General features: G+C 39.2%; 1 protein-coding gene across 1 annotated transcript in view; it reads left to right on the top strand.

Annotated features, from left to right (window-relative positions):
- Positions 1 to 11229: 11229 nt before the first annotated feature.
- LOC110288013 (solute carrier organic anion transporter family member 1A6-like) overlaps positions 11230 to 22264 on the top strand; it is a 40572-nt gene continuing 29537 nt past the window's right edge. The window contains exons 1-3 of the mRNA XM_021154474.1: positions 11230 to 11345; positions 14835 to 14976; positions 19401 to 19533. Of these exons, the coding sequence (XP_021010133.1) occupies positions 11286 to 11345; positions 14835 to 14976; positions 19401 to 19533 (335 nt within the window). The 5' untranslated portion in view covers positions 11230 to 11285. The remainder of the gene's footprint in view (positions 11346 to 14834; positions 14977 to 19400; positions 19534 to 22264) is intronic.

Raw genomic sequence — 22264 nt, 5'->3', positions numbered from 1 at the left:
GAAGTCAGGTGCAAGTCATAAGACTTAGCTGCAGTCCCTGGCGCCTTCTTGGGACTGCTGCCACACCTGCTCCCCACACTCTACCATCATCATGAGATATGCTTTTAAATCTGGGTCTAGTTTTTCAGGTGTGTTGGGGTGCCCAGGATTGGGCAAGTTGGGAGTGCTGCGTTCTGATGATGGTGAGTGGTCTTAGCTTCTGTTAGTAAGATTCTTATGTTTGCCTCTCACCATCTGGTAATCTCTGGAGTTAGTTGTTATAGTTTTCTCTGGGTAGAGCTTTTTCCTCTTGTGATTCTGTTAGTCTCTATCAGCAGACCTGGGGAGACTAGCTCTCTCCTGAGTTTCAGTGGTCAGAGCACTTTCTGCAGGCAAGCTCTCCTTTTGCAGGGCAGGTGCCCAGATATCTGGAGTTCGAACCTGCTTCCTGGCATAAGTTGTGTCCCACTCACCAGAGGTCCTAAGATCCCGTGGAGAGTGCTCTGGGGACCTTGGGGGTGTCCGCAGTCTTCGAGCCCAAAGTGACCGGGTGCTGGGGCTGACCGGAAGGAACTTTTGACCCTGGTCAGTCAGGTTTTTCTGTTTCCCCGATTAATGCTGTCTCACATCCCGTGCGATTGGATTGGAACAGAAGTTGTGTTCCACTCACCAGAGGTCCTAAGATCCCGTGAAGAGTGCTCTGGGGACCTTGGGGGTATCCGCTGACTCCACGCCCAAGGTGACCCAGTGCTGGGGCCGACCGGAAGCGCTCTCTCTCTCTCTCTCTCTCTCTCTCTCTCTCTCTCCCTTCCTTCCTTCCTTCCTTCCTTCCTTCCTTCCTTCCTTTCTTCCTCTCTCTCTTTCTTCATTTTCCCTTCTTCTTTTTCTTTTCTTCTTCCTCCTCCTCCTTCTTCTTTTTTTCTTCTTCCTTTCTTTCTTCTTCTCCCTTTCTTCTTCTTTGTTCTTCTTAGCTCTTCTTTCTTTCTCTCTCTTTTTCTTTCTTTCTTTCTTTCTTTCTTTCTTTCTTCATCTTCCTCTTTTCTTTTTCTCTTCCCCTCCTCCTCCTCCTCTTCTTCTTCCTCCTCCTCTTCCTCCTCCTCCTCTTCTTCCTCTTCTTTCTTCTTGTTTCTTTCTTTCTCTCTTCTTATTTCCTTTCTTCCTCTTTGTTCTCTTTCTTTCTTTCTTTCTTTCTTTCTTCCTTCCTTCCTTCCTTCCTTCCTTCCTCTCTCTTTCTTTCTTTTTTCATCTTCCTTTCTTCTTTTTCTTTTCTTCTTCTTCCTCCTTCTCCTTCTTTTTTTCTTCTTCTTCCTTTCTTCTTCTTTGTTCTTCTTTGCTCTTCTTTCTTTCTCTCTTTCTCTTTCTTTCTTTCCTTCTTCATCTTCCTCTTTTCTTTTTCTCTTCCCCTCCTCCTCCTTCTTCCTTTCTTTCTTCTTCATCCTTTCTTCTTTGTTCTTCTTTGCTCTTCTTTCTCTCTTTCTCTCTTTCTTTTCTTTCTTCTTTCTTCTTCCTTTCTTATTTCTCCTCCTCCTCTTCCTCCTCCTCCTTCTCCTCCTCCTCCTCCTCTTCTTCTTCTTCCTTTCTTCTTTCTTTCTTTCTTCTTATTTCCTTTCTTCCTCTTTGTTCTTCTTTCTTTCTTTCTTTCTTTCTTTCTTTCTTTCTCCCTTCCTTTCTTTTTTCTTTTTTTCTCTTCTTTCTTTGTTCTTATTTGCTCTTTCTTTCTGTCTGTCTGTCTGTCTTTCTTCATCTTCCTTTCTTCCTTCCTTTCTTTCTCTCTTCTTTCTTTTTTCTTATTTGCACTTTCTTTCTTCATCTTCCTTTCTTCTCCTTCTTCCTTTCTTCTCCTTCTCCTTCTTCTTTTCTCCTTCTTCTCCTTCTCCTTTTTCCTTCTTCTTTCTTCTTCCTTTCTTTTCTTTCTTTCTTTCTTTCTTTCTTTCTTTCTTTCTTTCTTTCTTTCTTTCTTTCTTCTTCTTCTTCTTCTTCTTCTTCTTCTTCTNCTTTCTTTCTTTCTTTCTTTCTTTCTTTCTTTCTTCTTCTTCTTCTTCTTCTTCTTCTTCTTCTTCTTCTTCTTCTTCTTCTTCTTCTTCTCCTCTTCCTCCTCCTCCTCCTTCTTCTTTTTCTTCTTCATCTTTGCCCAGTATCCTTTCTTTTTACAGTAAACACAATGATCTTTTACTAAAGGCTCTCTTCTGTTGCCCCGTACTATTTTACTAGATTCTTGAGGCTCTCTAGCTTCCCTGAATACCTGTGGCCAGTATTTTATGCAAGTTTGTCTTGTTCTTATCCCTTTTTAATTCCTTGGCTTCCTGTTCCTTACAGATCAGTCCCAAGTGTTACCATTATCATCATATGCCACCTTCCAAGGTTCTAGTCTTTGTTATTTACCTCTCTTTGCTCATGTTTTCATGTTCCTCCTTTTTTTTTTTTTTTTTTGTCTTTGCTTCTTTTGGATGTTATCCAATTGTCAAGTCCCCATCTTGTCACTCATCCTCTCCCATAGTTTGCCTCTGCCCTGGTTTATCCTTCTGTCTTACTACACATCTCTGAATCTGACTCTGGTCTCTGTCTTTGCCAGCCTGTTCCTGTGCCTCACCACTTGTACTTTGTCCTTCTCTCCATCTTGTTTTTGATTTCTATATAGCAACCCTTCCTTTTGCCTGTCTCTCTTATCTCAGCCCTCTTTCTAATTCCTTTCATCTCTATTTCCACTTCTCACTGTTAATCTCTTCATTTGCCATTGTCATGTATCTCTCCTGAGTCTGCAGAAGCTTTGTTCTTTTTTCCAGTCTTAGCTCACTTCTTTCCAGACCTCTATCTGTACACATCTGTCTTCCTCATCCTCTCTTTCTTCCTTTGTTTCCTCCTCCTCTGTACCTTCTTAACGACCTGTACAACTCTTTCACTGACTTACATTGTCTTTCCTTCTAACTTCTGTTTCTACCTGTTATCTTGGTCAGATTGGTGGAGCACTTTCTAACTCCACAGACGTGAGACCCTCCATAGAGTTTGGCAACAGACTTTTCAGATGCTCCCTACCTTGTGCAGGAGAAGCCCCAAGTGGGCGGATGGCTCCCTCGATGGAGCTTGGAACAGACTCAAGGCCAGAAGTGAAAGGGGGATGGGAACGGGGTGGGGCCACCTGAGAAAGACACCCCCCCCACCCCGGCAGGGAAGGGACCGCAGAGCTCACAGCTGACTGTGCTCCACCATCTGATCTCTGGGAGGTCATTATTGGGGTCTGACAGGATTCTTAGGCTTTTCCCAGAGGGCATAACTCAAAAAAGTCATCAGTCATCAGTCAAAGTCTGAACACACAGAGATACAGAAGACACATACAGAAACTGTCCAGATAAAGCATCAACCCCCAGGGGGGATTCTGGAGTGTCCTCCAGTTCTCCATGGCCTGTGACATCTCGACATGTCTGCGAGTCACAGCGACCACCCAGATGGGGGTTTCCCACAAGAGCCCCGGCACCTGAATACCAGTCATTTTCCCCATGACCAAAACCAGACCTGAAATTAGAACCAGAAACCAGTCGGTCCCTTCCTCAGACCTAACACCACAGACAGCAGACACTGACAAGGCAGACATTCAGATAGGCAGACTGAGATCCGACTTTACTTTGCTTGAGCAGACCTTCGATGCACAGTGTCTGGGTCCTCTTGAGGAGGGTCTTCCTGGCCATGCACCAAAATTTGGAGCTCGTCAGAAGACCCTCACTCACAAAGACCACAGAGACAGCCATTGCTGCAAACCTCAAGAGGATTTTTTTTTTTTATTGATCCAACATGTTGAGGACCCTCCTCTCAGCACACAGACTAGAGGAGAGACCCAGAACAAAGAAGGAGCACACTTTTTATACCTTGTAAGGGGCACATTTGGGCAACAGGGTAGCTGGCTTATTCTTATTGGTGTAGCAAGTAACCTTTTCAGGCATTGGTTGGTTTGTATAGGGTGACTAAGTGACCCTTTGCCCTAGCGACTCACTTTGACTGCCCCCATGGTGGGTTATTATGATTTGGTCAGCAAAGCAGTAGTACATTTTGAACTTAAGGGTCAGCTATCAACATCACAGCTATTACCATCACAGCTATCAACAAGGTCAGGGCAGTTTGTGTTTTTTTTTTTTTTTCCCTCAGCATTTAGTGTGGGGAAGGGTAGGGGAATTTCCCTGGGAACTGCTATCTTGCTATGGTTATTTTTCTGAGAACAGCTCTTTTGTTTTGGCAGCGGTAGACTTAGTCATTTTGACTGCTATGTTTCTGAAAGTCCCTTCAAAGGGGAAGGGGTTAGGTAGCCTCTAACTTATTTTGGATTCTACGGTTTCTTTGGATGGCTATTTTGGGAACTCGCTGGTTAAGGAAAGACTGCCACCATATTAACTTCTAGCTTTAATTAATATGTACAAAACATTAATAATCATTTTTACACCCCATAGAATCAAAGAGCAAAAATACACAGAGATTATTCCAAAGTTGTTCTTTGCTTCTTAAATGAAAAGCACTATAGGCTCTCTCAACTTTTCTTCACGTTTGGTCATCTTAAGAAAGGGAAAGCTAAAGGAGTAAGTTGAAAATAATGTGTCTGTGAACAATCAATCTTCAAAGATCCTCTTTTCATGATCACTTTTTTTACCATATTTAGTGATATTGCCGATTTTAACTCCTAGGCATCAGCATTTCTGTTTCTCAAGATAGGACAACAAAAATTGCTAGAGATATTGCTGCATTTGGCAGAAAGAACAGAGTCATCCCTGGTTGAGAACATGGGTACAGTACATGTCTGAACAGTAAATAGAAATAAGTATCACCTATTTCAAAGCCTCTATCCATCAAAGCAACAATAGAAGATGGCATGGCAAATCTTTCTCTTTGAGTGATGGAACTTTTCAGAGTGATGGAACTTTTCATCACGATTCCACTGGGCTTTGCATCTCTAACTGAATGAGAAGGCTACAACAAGTATCTAAGAAAAAGCAGAGAGGAGAATAAAGGTTAACTGAAGGATTGGTTAAAAAAACTCAATTGCTTTTCTACTTAATGTAAAGATATAATTTTTGTTTAACCTTTCTTGTTTTTAATTGAAGACAGTATAACTGTCTTTTCCTATTAGCAGTTGATAATGCCTTAACATTTTTAATGTTGTCATTGTAGAGATAACACATAACTTTCTAACTTAGTTATCAGTCATTAAAGCAGTAAAGTTAACACTATTAGATTATAAACTGATTTCTAAGTGGGTAATCTCAGCTGGTTATTACTTTAGACTAACCTTTGTTTCAGCAGAAACCACCTCTAGGGATTGGCAGGATGTTTTCAAAGGCAGTGCTTTTAGAATGCTGGGAAAATATTTTAAGGTTAAAAATAAACAGAAGTCCCCTAGACAACATGAATGAATGAACTTTGATCTAAGATGCTGTCTAACCTATTTTACTATTGCTGTGATGAGACAGCAGTTAGTTGCTGGCTTATTTATAGTTTTAGAGGGTTAGTCCATGACCATCATTGTGGGGAGCAAGGCTCCAGGCATATGGTACTGGAACAGTATCTGAGACACATGGCCAAAGCTGCGTAGTTCTGCTGCTTGCTGGAGCTGGAGCATGGGCCTCTTGTTCTATTACATTATCACCAGCTATTTCTTTTTCAACTCTTTCACAGCTTAAATTTGGCTTTCCTGGAACTGGCTCTGAAGATTGGAATCTGACATGAACTCAGAGATTCCATGGCTATCTATACTAATCCTGGAATTAAAGGCATGTACTACCATGCCTGGATTTAAGCTTTTATTCACCTAGAACCTGCTGTGTCCAAGGTTGGCCTTGAATTCAGTGATCTGCTTGGCTTTGTCTCCTGGGATTAAAGGTGTGTACTGACATGCTGGATCTAAATTTAGTTGGATAGGATCTTGCCCCAAATTCCCACTCCCTTAATTTCCTATCTCCTAGAACATAGTATTCAGTTCCATTTCACTTCCTGGTACATCTTTAATACTTGAAGCATATAGTTTATATTTTTCTTTTTATCAGCTTGTTACACTTGTTTAGAATGTTTTTCTTAACCAGAGAACAAAATCTATGATGGGTGTTTCTGAGACTCCCTTTGTCAATGCAATTAATCTGAGTCTCTTCACTGTAGCCTCAGGCAGATCAAGGGCAAAAATTAGCCACATTCTTCACCAAAATACCACAAAACAGTCTTTATGCCACATACTGAAATTCTTCTTCTCTGAAACCTCTTGGGCCAGGTCTGCACAGTTCAAATTACTCGGATCAACAATTTCTTCCATATTCCTATTAGGATAACTGATTAAGCCCCATTTAAAGCATTCCTCTGCTTTCCAAATTCAAAGTCCCAAAATCTATATTCTTCCAAACAAAATTATGGTCAGGTCTATCACAGCAATACCCGAGTCCCTGGTACCAACTTCTGTCTTAGTTAGGATTTTACTGCTGTGAAGAGACACCATAACCAAGGTAAGTCTTATAAAGGACAACACATATTTGGGTCTGGCTTACAGGTTTAGAGTTTTAGTCTATTATCATCAAGGTGGGAGCATGGCAGCTTCTAGGCAGGCATGGTGCAGGCAGAGCTGAGTGTTCTACATCTTCATCTAAAGGCTGCTAGTGGAAGACTGACTTCCAGGCAGCTAAAGTGAGGGTCTTAAACCCAGACCCACAGTGACACACCTTCTCCAACAAGGCCACACCCCCTAATAGTAGCACTCCCTGGGCTAAGCATATACAAACCTTCACAAAGACAGAAAACAGTTTAATGAGGCTAGTACAATTGAATAGAGCTCGTCACCTTTTTGAATTGCATCTAAATGCTTGTATGTAAATATCAGTTATTCAGAGAAGGACACGTTCATCCACACATAATATTTATCTCATAAGTAATCACATATATAGATCTCTGTTTAGATGTCTGGTCTTTTCCTAGACTCTATATTTTTAAACTTAGAATTATTGGATTTTTCTCTATATCAGAGACTTGTGGCTTTTACTTAGGTTATTCTTGTGATTAAAACTCCATGTATCCTCAGATTCCTGTGACTCTACCTTGCCCTAGAAAGTGTTTTAGTCTTGAAATTCTGGGTAAATTTTGGAATTCAAAGGCTTCAAGAAAGAATCCTGGTCAAATAGTCTAGGCTTCAGTGAGGCAGAGGTTTAGTACAAGTACAACAGATATCTTCCCAGTTTTAAAGGCAACAGCCTTCAAGTGAGTTCAAAAGTCATCTTCTAGGTTTCATTTACTTTGTGTAAAGAAATGAAAACCTTTATTTTATCTATATTGTCATTAGCTTAATGTCATAGCAAAAAGCTCTGAGGCTATCTTTAGTATCACCAAAGAATGAGTATAGTTATTTGCATTGGGTTTTTCAATAGAAATCATAAAGAGGTAATCTTTTATGCTTTTATTTACAAGGTCACTCAGAATATACTAACCTTCCTAGATAATATTATAATATTCAAGGTACTGCTTCTTAAGTTGTTTCTATTCAAGAGATTGTCTTGACACATTTGAGTGGTGTGCATGTCTGCATACATGTTTATATGTATGGGTTTGTGTGTATACATTTGAGTATGTTCAGGTGCAGGTACACATAAACAGGCGTGTGTATTATAGAGGCCAGAAATCAATGCTGAATATCTTCCTCTAGAGTACTCAGCCTTATGTGTTTTTGATGGTGGTCTTGTCCTAGGAATTTGTTGCTCTAAAGAAACACCATGACCACCAAGGCAATGCTTATAAAGGAAAATATTTAATCAAGGCTCTTTTATAGCTTCAGAGGTTTAGTCTCTTAACATCATGGCAGGAAGCATGGTGTATTGCAGGTAGGCATGATGCTTAAGAAAAAGCTGAGAGTTTTGTGTATTGATCCAATGGCAGAGGAAGCAGACTGTGTTCCACATTGTGCTTATATTGAGCATAGGGTACCTCAAAACCTGACCCCACAGTGACACACTTCCTTCAACAAGGCTACATCCACTTCAAAAAGGCCACATCTCCTAATAGTGCCACTCCTCTGGGCCATGCCTTTAATTACTTGAGTCCTCACTTCCTTCAGTGATGAACTAATAGATAACAGCTCTGTGCTCTGCTTGAGCTGGCTTTCCAGTCAGCTGTGTAGATGTCTCAGCTCATGCAGACCAAAGTCCAATTTTTTATTTGTATATTAATTCAATCATCCACACCAGGTTCCCTTTTTATTATCCTGCAATTCAGCATTTTATGACCTTAGGCTCTTGATTCTTAGAAAGAGACATCAAGTACATTTTCTTTTAACATAGCAAATGTACTCAGAGATCTACTTGTCTTTGTAAGTACAAACAACAAGTTTAGCTTGGTGGGATCCCACTCAGAGATCACCAATTCGATCTTGCCTCGACCTAAACTCACTCTGTCCCAGGCTGGCTTTGAACCAGAAATCTGCCCACCTTTGTAAGTACAAATAAGTTTAGTGGGTGGAATTCTGCCTTTGGATTGTCACTCCCTAAATCTTTTTATCTCCTTCCTTAATATCTTTCTGACAAGCTGACTCAGTGCAGGTATATCTGTTCTTTTAGGTCCATGAAGCCCCTCATACAATTCAATATTGCATCCTTATATTTTGGATAGTTCAGAAATTAGATATTTTTGAACTCATGTTTCCCCGCAGTACTTCCCCACAGTTTTAAGGGCTGTCCTGAAGGTGACAGCATTCACCATTTGGCTGAGGAACATTAGACACACCCTCCCTCCCAGGATCATTCTGTTTCTAATTATTATGGAGTCATTAATCTTGGCAGGGAGTTCTTCAAGTCTTCCTCAAAAAGTCATGTACTCAGTAACTGAACTCAGTCAATGAATGTTTGCCCTTTCGAATTAAAACAGAAAGTGTAAGATGCCAAGTACTACATGGCTGTGGATGGGACTGTGAAACATGGAATTCCATGCCCGGAGCAGAGCCAGCAGGATGCTGGTCTCTAGGAGTGCAGACAGTTGCCTCCCCTCCTTCTTTTCTCTGTCTCCACTCCTTGCTCTGCCTTCCTTCTCCTGTTCAATCATAAGCCTCCAACTGCCCTAATGTGATTGGACAGGGAAAATCCTGCAACACTAGAGTCCCCTGTTAATAGTCTCCTGGATCATGGATGCTATTGACACATTTTTTGGATAACAGATCTACATGATGTGCTGTGTGAATCTCTCCAATCAAGGATGTAGTAGATAAGGAAAAAACTGGAAATCACATCTGCCTGATCCAGTCTTAGTGGTAGAGGAGGTGCTTAGTCCTACAAGTACTAGATGTTCCAGAGTAAGGGTTGTACTCAAGGGGGTGGTGGTGGGTCTCCCCTTCTTTGAGGAGGAGAGGGAGCAATGTGGGGGGGGACTTGTAAGGGCAGGACTGGTACGAGAAGAGGGAGGGGCCTGCAATTGAGATGTAATGTTAATTAAGAACAAGAAATTAAGCAAAGGAAAAATAAAGCAAAGCAAAACAAAAACAAACAAACAAACAAACAAACAAAAAACCAACCAAAAAACAACAACAAACCAGATCCAAACACACCCCAAAAAAACACCTTTTACCTATAAGTTGCTTTTGGTTCTAGTAGTTTATGATAGCCAGAGAAAAACTGACTAAGACAGCCTAGCCCTGAGATGATTTTTGTTTTGTTATGTTTTGTTTTAAAGAATCACTTGTTATTGTCAGGAGCCATAATGGGACAAGTAAAAACTAGCTGATGATCTTCCTGAGATAGCCTGCTTCAGATTATTGTATAATCTGTGACAGGTTTGCCCTTATTCAGTAAGGCTGTAAGGGATTCACTTTAGGAAAGATTCTTGCTATTAATATACTTTTCCTGTTATTATTAAACATATATAACAATCACTAAGTAATAGCACACATCTTTGGTGCAGATCCACGAAGATGTACTAACTTGTAGTGATGTTATATAGACAAATAGATGACATTAGTCTTGGTGTTCTAAAATTATATTTGTGATTATTAAGCTCTTTTATAGTAGGACTGCTATTAGGTCTTTTTCTGATAGTCAAAACTGCAATGAGAACTCTGCCAGGCCCCCAAGTGTCACCAGTTAATTGCTCTTAGAGAGCAACCAGAATTTCTCCTACTCAGAACACTTTCTAAGAGGTTGTAAAACAACCAAAGGTCATAAAAAGAGAAATAATGATTTATTATAGGTGCTATGACAGAAGATAAAATATTGACTAGGTCTATCTATACAAAACTTCACTAATAACTTAGTTATGGTTTTCAACTTACAATCACCTTGTGGAGCTGAGACAGGTGATGGATGTTTAGCCAGATAATTACTCCTAGTGAATATGCATGTAAACCTTCTATGTTGTAAATTTCTATTTCAATTTATGATTTGATTTTTTTGTGTGAACTTGTGGTGAACTTTGTAACATGTGATCATGTATTCGGAAAGATGTAGAAGTACTGAGGACAAAGAGAAGAGAGGAGAATTTTTTTCCCTTAGAAGAATTTTTTTCCTTTTCCCCACTTAGGATATTTCTGCTTTTCCCCTTAGATAGCTTTCATAGGAAACTTTTTACAACATAGTAATAAATTCTATATCCACTTTTCAAAGTGTCCCCTTTTCTTCCTGCAATTTCCTAATAGCAGGGCGAGAGTTAGAGCTGCTTGGTTCCTGCTGAGATAGTGCAAAGGCTATTTACTTAATCCTTAGAAATTGCAGTTTCTGGCTTCAGAGGATCTTAGAAGGCAGGTTAGCTACAGTAGCATAGGAACTTAGACTTAGGTAAATAAACTTTTTATTATTATACAGCAACCCTAAATATCTTGTATGACAAAGTCTTACCCTCCATCGACACTCTTCCTCCTCTGCTGCCTCAAGAAGCCCTGACAAGAAAGAATGCCCCGTCACATTTTATAGTTCAGTAAATAAGTTAACTGCTTTAATAATTTAACAATTGTTCCCCTACTGAGTTGTACCCTTTGGCCCTGATACCAGGGTTTGAGCCTAGTTTCATTGTAACTTATTAAACATTCCATTGATATTTTTACAAGGCAAGCACATTTTTGGAGGTGGGGATGAAGAAGAGTTGGTGTGGGGGGGGGAGAAGGAAGGGGTAGGGTAAGGACTTTGGAAGAGTGGAGAGAAGGGACACTGTGGTTGGGATTTAACGCATGAGAGAAAAAAAACATAAGGAAATTCAAGGTCACAAATGAAAAAAAAATGACTTGTTATTGTTCAGTAAATAATTTAAGCACTGTCTTTTAAACAGGCAGTGGTAGGACTTTGAAAGCAGAGACATCCTTGAACAATCAAAAGAACAAAATGGGAGAACCTGAGAAAAGGGTTAGAATCCACAGGTTCAGGTGCTTTGCCAAGATCAAGGTATGTATTGTTTAGAAATATGCAGGCACAGGAGTCTTTTAAACAAGAATTGAAAGTTGCTGTAATATTGTTAAGCTTACATGAAGTTTTGCAACACAAATGCCATTTCATCCTATGTGTTGTTAATTTCTTGACTTAATAGCATTGGTTTTATAATTAGGAATATCTAACCAGTATTATTTATCCAGGATAAGAGGGAAAGATTTCTTTCATCTTAATTTCTATATTAAAATTAAATTAAATTTCAGTTGCAGCCTCCTTCCCTCTTAAAAAAATGGAGTTTAAAATGTTTAAGTGTATATTATGTTGTAGTGGTGTTTAGTCTGAGGTCAGAGGTCAAACCAGTGCTTAGCCTTCATGGATTCCTGACAGAAGGTTAGAAGTCACAGCTAGGAAATAGTTCCCTAATAGAAGTGCTATGTTGATTAATATGCAAAGATAACTTTATGATCCAGTCAGACAAATATTTTCTTCAAGTTTTGGCAATACAACAGTTACTCTTTGGTAAGAAGATACTGTTAGCTGGTTTGGTGGTTTTCAGTATTCTAGAGACAAAAATTGTTTTTATAGCTCCAAAGTCAGCTTTATACCACAAAATGTAAGCTTATTTTGACCTAGGAAATTTGAGCACTGGCCTAGTTTCTGAAGAATCCCTTAAATATTCCACTCCAAGCTGCTAAGTCATCCTACTAAATGATCATTTTACTTTTATTCACATGTGCTAGAGGTTTATGAACATAAAAGAGAACCTGGAAAGTATTTTTGCCTGCTATTATTGGAAACCAAAGGCATTCCGGTTATCCTCAGTTCTCACATACTTTTGAGGAGTCCAGGTCCCTTGGTTCCTGACCTTCACCGGATGCCTACTCAGCTATCAAGTGGGTGCAGCGGACTGAATCCCGGTCCTCAGAAAATACAGTCAGTGCTCTTCGCCACTGAGCTGCATCTCCACCTTCACAAATTAGGAGAGTGACGAGGATTTTGATTACTACTTACTAGGATAATGAGAATTTGTTGAGAAATGTCATTAGGTATCTATAACCGTACTTCTCATAGTCTGTTTCAGGTAAATGACTTAATTAAGGTTTCAGTTACTGCAATGTGACATCATGGCCACTGTAACTTTTATAAAGAAAAGCCAGAAATTTGGGCCATTTTAAATACCTAGAGGTTTAGTTCACTGCCATCATGGAAGGAATTATGGTAGTGCAAAGGCAGATATGGTACAGGAGAAGGAGCCATTAGATATACATCAGGTCGTCAGGGATCAGGAAGAGAGTGACTATGGGATTGAATGGATCTTTTGAATCCCCAGAGCCCAGCCCAGTTAGACACTGCCTCTTAAAGGCTAAACTTCTAATACTACTACTCCCTGGTGGCCAAGCCTTCAGGCTCATGTGTTTATGGGGCTATTTCTAGCCCAACCACCTGAATTACTTTAGAGTTTAATAAGAGTAGATATTGGTGTTAGTGTTATGGAAAAATGTTAAATCCATGACTTTACAAGATAAAATTTAGAAGTAATTGTTTAAAATTAATCACATGTCTCTTCTCTGAAGTTAGAACTATCTTCATTGTTTAGTGGGCCAAATGGTCTACATTGACAGACTGAATGTAGGTCCTGCTTTCTAAATTGAGAATATTATCATTAACAAAAGTTTCCAGGACAGGAGAAATGCCCTTGATGCCCTTCAATCATGCATGCATTGATGACCTTCCTGGTACCAATGGTTAGTTCTAACACAGTGGCTACACAGATGGCCTTGGTTATGCTCCATGCATAAGGGCTTCTAAGAATAAAGATGCCCATGGAGAATAGAGGAGAAAAAAAGGGGAAGAAGAAAATAATCAGAACATACCATGTATGTATGAAATCAGTAAAAAAATATATTTAATCAACAAAAATTTTTAAAGAAAAGAAGGGAGAATTTCTCAAGAGGGCTGGGGAGATACCTTGATCAGTAAAGTAAAGTACTTGCTTGGAAAACAGGAGGTCCTAAATTCAGTCCTCAAGGTTCTCATTAAAAACTCAGCATGGTGACATATAAGTATAACTTCAGCATGGAGAGATGGAGTCTTGCTGATACATGTGGCTCACTGATGAGCCAGTCTTGCCTCCTGGCTGAATTCCAGGCACTTGAGAGTCTCTATTTGTTTGTTTGTTTGTTTTTGTTTTTAATATGTCAATTCTTGGGGGGTATTAACCCTGAAATTGTCTTCTTTCTACCCATGTACATATGCATGCATGAACTCATCCCACACAAACATACACACACATACAAAAAAACAAAAAAGAAAAGATGAAAGAACTTAAGAGGGGAAAAAAAAAGAAAACTACTTTAGGAAGCATGAAAAGACTACTCCAAAGGAGTTTACTTTAGACTCTGGAGAGCTAAGGTAGAAAGTTGGTAAGATTAGCTCCATGAATACAGATGTTATGTAGCAGGAGACCCAGATGTGCATAGCTACTTTATTCTCGAAAACACAAGGAAAATAAATGATCATCCAGAGTCTGATTATTTTTGTAATTTTGTAGACTTTGGTTTTAAATAAAGGATCTGAATTATAAGTCTCAAGTGAAAATTATAAAGTGCCAGTTCCATCCTCTGAAAGCAGTATGATGGGAAGAGCGATCATCGCTTTAAACAGCATTAGAATTTAACAATGTCTAGAGATGGAATTATACTATATGACAGATAAAGAGTACTCTTGAGGTATGCTAAAGTTAGTACCCTCATTTCTAAATTAGGTTTTCTCTTTTTTCATGTTTTTGCTTTAGTTCATCTATCTTAATTGATACCTGTGACAGTTAAGTTATAAGCACTAAATAAAAATTTCACATAATAACATTTGAATATAGTTTTGGATAAGACAGTTCAGAAATTCCAGAAACTTGGACGATAAAATTTGCCATCAACCAGCTGCTGGAAGATAAGTTAACAGAAACAGAAATCTCATTCACTACATCACTCCAAGTGAGTTAATTAGTCATAGGCAGGTAGTTGGAAGTGTTTTCTATAAAGCCATAGTTTATCCTGTACCTGTGGGAACCCACAATGTTCTGCCCTAGTGTTTAATTACTTGAACACCATTTGGGCTGCTTTGATAAAGTGTTACAGAGAATATTGTACAAAGGAGAAAAACAACCCCATAGGTCACTCTTCACTCTGACAATTGCATCCTGTGTTGTGCCTGAGAATGCAGACAAAGAGAACAAAGTGTTGAACTGACCAAGGATACTCAGTGGTAACAGTATAGTAATAAAGATCCATCAATAGCTATGTCTTACATGGAACAACTCCATATCTTTCTGTATGAGTAAGGTACACCATAAGAGAGCAAAGCCCTATCTACAAAATTTACTAAATGTTAACCAACTATTCTGTGTGTTCAGAGTGCAGACATGGTGACACACTTTGAAGGTGCTTGCTTGGACGTTAAGAGCTGTTTAAGACAAAGTTCTCTTTCCTTTTTTTTTTTTCTTCCTAGGTGTTTCTGTTGGCATTAATATGGGCATATATATCCAAAATACTATCAGGAGTATACATGAGTACTATGCTCACACAAATAGAGAGACAATTCAATATTTCCACATCTATAGTTGGACTTATCAATGGGAGCTTTGAGATGGGTGAGTTCTTACACTTATTTATTTTTATATATTGATATTTTCTCCTTATTTCCTGCATTAGACTATAGAGTATGACTGCGTTATATGCTTCCTGGTGTTGTCTGGTTTGGTGTGAAGAAGCTTCCTATTTAAATATCCTCGTGATAGCAGATAACTATTATCACATAGGGTGATATCATTCTGTTTCTCTGGAGGGGGCAAGAGATGAAGAACATTAATATCTAGTTCTATCATTTGGTAACTCAAAGAGAAGCTAGTGCCTTTTATTGGCATTTTACAAGGTCACTTTGGGACTCAGAGAAACTGATATTCCAAAGGAGAGAGCAAATGTTTCTCTTCCCACTACTGTATCTCTGAGGGTTACAGCTCTTCACTCATAGTTCTTCAGAATGATAAAGAAAATTTCTTGTGTTTGAGTTGTGTCAGACACAATACCTTGAACTTCAACTCATGAACTCATGAGAGTACAAAGGGTGAAGGAAGGAAATATTCCCTTTATAAGCCAAGAGACCTAGAAGTTTGATCGTTGCTTTTACCTCATTCAAGGTGAAATTGTCTTTAATGTATTTGATAAAAATGGCAAGAAAAATTAGGATTGAGAAGAAGGTACACACACTGAAGGTGATCTGTCCTGCTTCCCAGGGTCAAGGTCCTCAGTGCTTATGATTGCATCCATGTCCTAAGCCTTCAGTAAACTCGGGATGAGTGTGGCACATAGACTTTACACAAATTCTTCTAGTGTTCTGTGAGTTAGATGCAGGAAATGTAGTTTATCGATTATCCAAGGTCCTACAAGGCACTGCTGTGCAAGGGAAGAAAGATTCCTGAAGGAGTAAAGGCTTTCCAGAAGAAGAAAAGGTGAGGTTAATGTGAAGGGGAGATTTGGACAGAAGATGAAGCATAAAATCATTTTTTTTGTGGGCATGGAGTCAGCCCAGTTTTATGGGAAGTTGGATGTTGCTAGAAAATGAGCCTGGAGAGATGTGCAAGGATGAGAAATGAGTAGAGACTGTGGCTTACTCTTGAGTATGACTTTTACCTCGCAGGTGTCAGAGTGCCAGTATAAGTTTGCAAGTGGATATTTGTCTTTCTATGCAGAGAACTCACCATGAAAATCCAATGACATTTAATTACATGCAATTGAAGTATTTAGGTGAATAGGGAGCCATTTACATTGAATAAAAATACATTTACACAATGGAGTACTACTTAGCTATTAAAAAGAATGAATTTATGAAATTCCTAGGCAAATGGTTGGACCTGGAGGGCATCATCCTGAGTGAGGTAACACAATCACAAAAGAACTCAAATGGTATGTACTCACTGATAAGTGGATATTAGCCTAGAAACTTAGTATACCCGAGATATAAGATACAATTTGCAAAACACATGAAACTGAAGAAGAATGAAGACCAAAGTGTGGACACTTTGTCCCTTGTTAGAATTGGAAACAATCACCCATGGAAGGAGTTACAGAGAAAAAGTTTGGAGCTGAGACAAAAGGATGGACCATCTAGAGACTGCCATATCCAGGGATCCATCCCATAATTAGCCTCCAAACGATGACACCATTGCATACACTAGCANGCNTTTGCTGAAAGGACCCTGATATAGCTNTCTCTTGTGAGACTAGGCTGGGGCCTAGCAAACACAGAAGTGNATGCTCACAGTCAGCTATTGGATGGATCACAGGGCCCCCAATGGAGGAGCTAGAGAAAGTATCCAAGGAGCTAAAGAGATCTGCAACCCTGTAGGTGCAACAACATTATAACCTAACCAGAGCTCTTGACTCTAACTGCATATGTATCAAAAGATGGCTTAGTCGGCCATCACTGGAAAGAGAGGCCCATTGGACATGCAAACTTTATATGCCCCAGTACAGGGGAACGCCAGGGCCAAAAAGTGGGAATGGGTGGGTAGGTAGGGGAGTGGGGGGGAGAGTATGGGGGACTTTTGGGATAGCATTGGAAATGTAATTGAGGAAAATACGTAATAAAAAATTCAGAAAGCTTCAGGAGACTATGGTATGGGAGACAGAATATATGTAACTTGGGAACCTAAATTCTTATGTAATAAGTAACATTTATTTTCAACTATAGAAGAGAGTCTTTTTAAAATGTCATTTTCTTTTTTCATTTCTACTCAAAATTATGGTATTCAAATTGCATAAAACTTTGATGATTGCATATTAAAAAAATTACCAGAACCTTTAAACAACCTGTCAACATTTGTGCTTTTTAACAAGGTAAATATCTAGATGTGTTTTTCAAGTAATTATTGGCTTCATGACATGTTGTAGTATTTACAACAACCACAATGTCACAGTCACAATGTCAAAGTCATATTTTTACTTCTATTGATGTCAGAATCATGACTGCTCATGTCACTATTGCTTCCTATTTCACGGTTAACAGAAATGCTAATGTCCAGTTAATGATTATTGAAAATAATTTTATACAAGTTTATGGAAAACTTTATTTCTTGCATAACTCTAATTTCTGTAAACTACATGGACTTAAGATTAAATATTAAAGGTGTCTGTCTAAAGCAGAACATACTAACTATTAATAACAACACTGACTATGACCCATGATATAAGGCAAAGTCTTAAGTAGAAAGAATTGTGAAAAGAAGCGATTCACTTTGGCCAGTGAAAGCAGCATTTGGTGGGCATTTCCTAGGGAGTTTTGCAAGCAACCTTTTCTTACCATGGATAAAATTTACATCTCTCCCCATACCTCCCAATATATTATTTGAAGAAAACAACAAGGCAATGGAGGAGGTGAACTTAGCATAATGCGAGTTCTTTTTTTCCAAACAGTAGGTATTTCAGGCATGATTTAGAGCATTCAGAGGGTTCAGCCATATATTAGAAAGAGACACAAAGTGTTCAAACAGTAGATATTCTAGGACATTGCATTCTACATGATGGCCTTTGTGAAAGAGAATGGCTGTAATAAGGAGATAGAAAGGGCACATACCATTCAAATTACTGCAAAGTCTCTTTTACTTAGACTTTTTACTTAGCTGTCTAAGGAGAGATAGCATTGGAAGAAATACAAAATCTTCATTTAACTTTCAAATATTTAATACCACCTAGAGGTACACTAAGTCATCAAAAAAGAGGGTTGGATTTTTTTTCTGATTTTCCTATTATGTATAATCTGAACAGGGTAGACATTTTCATCATAATAAAATTATGTAGTTTGTAGATAATTTACTTATGTATTTGGTTCTTTTTTTGTGACCCAAGGGGAGGAGTATCCTGAACAGAGATTTAGGATTTTCCAGCCTGGAAGAAAAGTCTTCCTTCAGGATCACTATTGCTTTACATATGAAGCAATACCCAAAGCATTCTAAGCCCCAGTCCCCATATTAGGTGGTTGATAAACAATGAGCCCTAGCATCCACTTACTAGTGAATACATACCATGCATGTCCTTTGGGGTCTGAGGTACCTCACTCAGGATGATATTTTCTAGTTCCATCCATTTACCTGCAAAACTCAGGATGTCCTCATTCTTAATAGCTGAGGAGTATTCCATTGTGTAAATGAACCACATTTCCTGTATCCATTCTTTTGTTGTGGGACATCTAGGTTCTTTCCAGCTTCTGGCTATCATAAATAAGGCCAATATGAACAGAGTGGAACATGTGCCCTTATGATAGCACAAGGCGAGGGTCCAAGGCCTGACACTATTACTGAGACTGAGTGCTCATGAAAAGTAACCTATCATGACTGCCCTCCAAAAGACCCAACAAACAGCTGAAAGAGTCAGATGCAGATATTTGAACCCAACCAATGGACAGAAGCTGCTGACCCCTGTTGTTGAATTAGGGAAGGCTGAAAGAAGCTGAGTAGAAGGGCAACCTTGCAGGAGAGCCAGCAGTCTCAATTAATCTGGATGCCCTAGATCTCCCAAACACTGGACCACCACCCAGGCAGCATAAAACAGCTGATATGAGGCTCCCAACACACATATACAGTAGAGGACTTCCAGACCTGTGTTCATTCAGAAATGATGCACCTAACCTTCAAGAGACTGGAGGCCCCAGGGAGTTTAGAGGTCTGGTAGGGTGGGAGGGTTGGAGACATCCAGATGGAGACAGGGGTGTGGGGAGGTGGTATAGAATGTGGAAGAGTTGGAATGTGGATCTAAAGGAGGGTATAGAATATGGAGTGTAAAAAAATAAATTAATTAAAATTTAAAAAATATTAAAAAAAAATCAGTCCAGGAGGGTTATAATGATTGGACGTAAATAAAATTAAAAACAAACAAACAAAGCAAACAAACAAAACAAATGAACAAAACAAAACAACAACAACAAACCTCAATGATCCCTAGAGTCCAAATGTTGGGGAGGCTGTTGTCTAAGAGCTACTAATACTTTACTAAAACATGCATTCTCATTTCCCTCTTTCAGGAAACCTTTTGGTGATTGTATTCGTGAGTTATTTTGGAGCAAAACTGCATAGACCTATCATGATTGGTGTTGGTTGTGCAATTATGGGCCTAGGGTGTTTCATAATATCACTACCTCATTTCCTCATGGGCAGGTGAGTATTCTAGTCCTTGATGATATTGTAGATTCAACTTTAACCTACAGGAAATGAAGCTCAGAATTTCCTCTCTGGGAGGAGCAATGCTCCTTTTTGTCCCAGAGGGAAATTCCACAGCCCTTCCTTCTTTGAGTATAAATCCAGTACCACATGGCAGAAACTGTCAAGTTCTGCTGCTAGCTGGAGTTGGAAGATGACTGACTCCTTCCTTCACTAGATCTTCATCAGCTTTCTGCTTTCTATCTTTTCTCTCACTGCCTAAACTTGTGTCTTTTTCCTGGATTATTTTCCCCTGAGTTAATTTGAAATGGTTTCTCTAAATTATATTTTAATTAATTTTTTGATTTATATACATTCAAATGTTTTCCCCCTTTCGCGTCCCTCCTCCACAAGTTCTTCATCACTCCCCCATCCCCTTTGCTTCTAAGAGGGTGCTCCCCACCCACCTCCTTCTACCTCAAGCACTAGCACCCCATTTCCCTGGGGCATCAAGGTTCTACAGTATTAAGCCAATCCTTTCTCACTGAGGCCAGACAAGGCAATCCTCTGCTATATACATAGTAGGATCCATGGACCAGCCCATGTATGCACTTTGATTGGTGGCTTAGTCTTTGGGAGCTCGGAGGGATCTGGGTTAGTTGATACTGTTGTTCTTCCTATGGGGTTGCAAACTCCTTCAACTCCTTCAGTCCTTCCCCTCAACTTTTCCACTGGGATCTCTGACCTTAGTTAATGGTTGGCTATAGGTACCTGCATCTGTCTCAGTCATTTTCTGGTAGAGGCTCTCAGAGGACAGCCATGCTAGAATCCTATCTGCAACCACAACATTAGTATCAGTAACAGTGTATGGGTTTGGTGCTTGTGGGTGGGATAGATCCCAAGTTAAGCTGATCTCTGGATGTCCTTTCCTTCAGTTTCTGCTCCATTTTTGTCCCTGCAATTCCTTTAGATGGGAACAATTCTGGGTTAAAAAATTTGAAGATGGGTGAGTGGACCTATGTCTCTAATGGAGGCCATGTGTATCTACTGGAGGTTGTCTCTTAAGGTTTCATTTTCCCATCTTGGGCATTTCCACTAATGTAATCCCCATTGGGTCCTGGGAACCTTTTACATACCTGGTGTCTAGGACTTTCTAGAGGTTGCTCCCACTCCCACCCTTTGCATATTTATATTCATTCTCCTGGCCCTCTAGGCTTCTCTCCTGTCTTTCCCCCATACCTGATCCTGTCTTCCCCCTTTTTTCTCCTTCTCACCTCTCCCACCCACGTCCCTATAACCCTCTGCCTCTCATGATTATTTTGTTTCCCTTTCTAAGTGGGATTGAAGCATCTTTTCTTAGGCCTTCCTTTTTTTTAAAACATTTTATACTCTGTGGGTTATGGTCAGTGAGTTGTATCATGGGTATTTTGTACTTTTTGGTTAATATTCTTTTATAAGTAAGTTCATACTATTTATGTCCTTTTGCATCTGGGACATCTCACTCAGGATGATATTTTCTAGTTTCCCCCATTTAACTTCAAAATTCATGATATTCTCAATTTTAAAGGAATAGTATTTCATTGTATAAACGAACCATGTCTTCTTTATTTATTCTTTGGTTCAGGAACATCTGTTTTTTTTTTGTTTGTCTGTTTGTTTGTTTTTGTTTTTTACAGTTTCTGGCTATTATGAATAAGGCTGGTATGAACATACTAGAACAAGTGTCCTTGTGCTATGGTGGAACATCTTTTGTGTATAAGCCCAGGAGCAGTATAGCTGGTTCTTCAGGTAGAAATAGGGCCAATTTTCTGAGAAATCTACAGATTGATTTCCAGAGTGGTTGAATCAGTTTACAATCCCACCAGAAATAAAGGAATGTTCCTCTTTCTCCACATCCTCAAGAGCATGTGCTGTCACTTGAGTTTCTGATCTTAGACATTATGACTGGTGTAAGGTCGAACCTCATGGTTGTTTTGATTTGCATTTTGCTGATGACTAAGGATGTTGAACATTTAAGTAGTTCTCAAGGATTCAAGATTCCTTTGCTGAGGATTCGCTGTTTAGCTCTGTACTCCATTTTTAAACTGAGTTATTTGCTTTTCTGGAATCTAACTTCTTGTGTTTATTATATATTTTCTGATATTAGCTCTCTATCTAATGTAAGGTTAGTGAAGATCTTTTGCCAATATGTAGGTTGCCATTTTGTCCTATTGACAGTGTCCTTTACCTTACAGGAGCTTTTCAGTTTCATGAGGTCCCATTTGTCAATTGTTGATCTTAGAGCCTGAGCCATTAGTGTTCTGTCTAGGAAGTTTACACCTGTATCAATGCATTCGATGCTATTCTCCACTATCTCTTCTATTAGATTCAATGTTTCTGGTTTTATGTGAAGGTCCTTTATCCACTTGGACTGTAGCTTTGTCCAAGGTGATAAATATGGATCAATTTGCATTCTTCTACATGCATACCACCAGTTAGGCCAGCACTGTTTGTTGAAGATGCTTTCTTTTTTTAAACTGTATGGTTTTGGCTTCTTTGTCAAATATCAAGTGCCCATAGGTGTGTGGGTTTATTTCTGGGTCTTTAATTCTATTCCATTGATGGACCTGTCTGTCTCTGTACCAATATCACTATTTTGTTTTGATCACTATTGCTCTGCAGTACAGCTTGAGGTCAGGGATGGTGATTCCCCTAGAAGTTCTTTGATTGTTGAAAATTGTTCTTGCTATCTTTGTTTTTTTTTTTTTTT

Source organism: Mus caroli, unplaced genomic scaffold (genome assembly GCF_900094665.2).
Source record: "Mus caroli unplaced genomic scaffold, CAROLI_EIJ_v1.1 scaffold_10789_1, whole genome shotgun sequence".
NCBI classification, from domain to species: Eukaryota; Metazoa; Chordata; class Mammalia; order Rodentia; family Muridae; genus Mus; species Mus caroli.
Note: the sequence above shows the minus strand (reverse complement) of the source record. Positions and strands in the feature narration are given on the sequence as shown.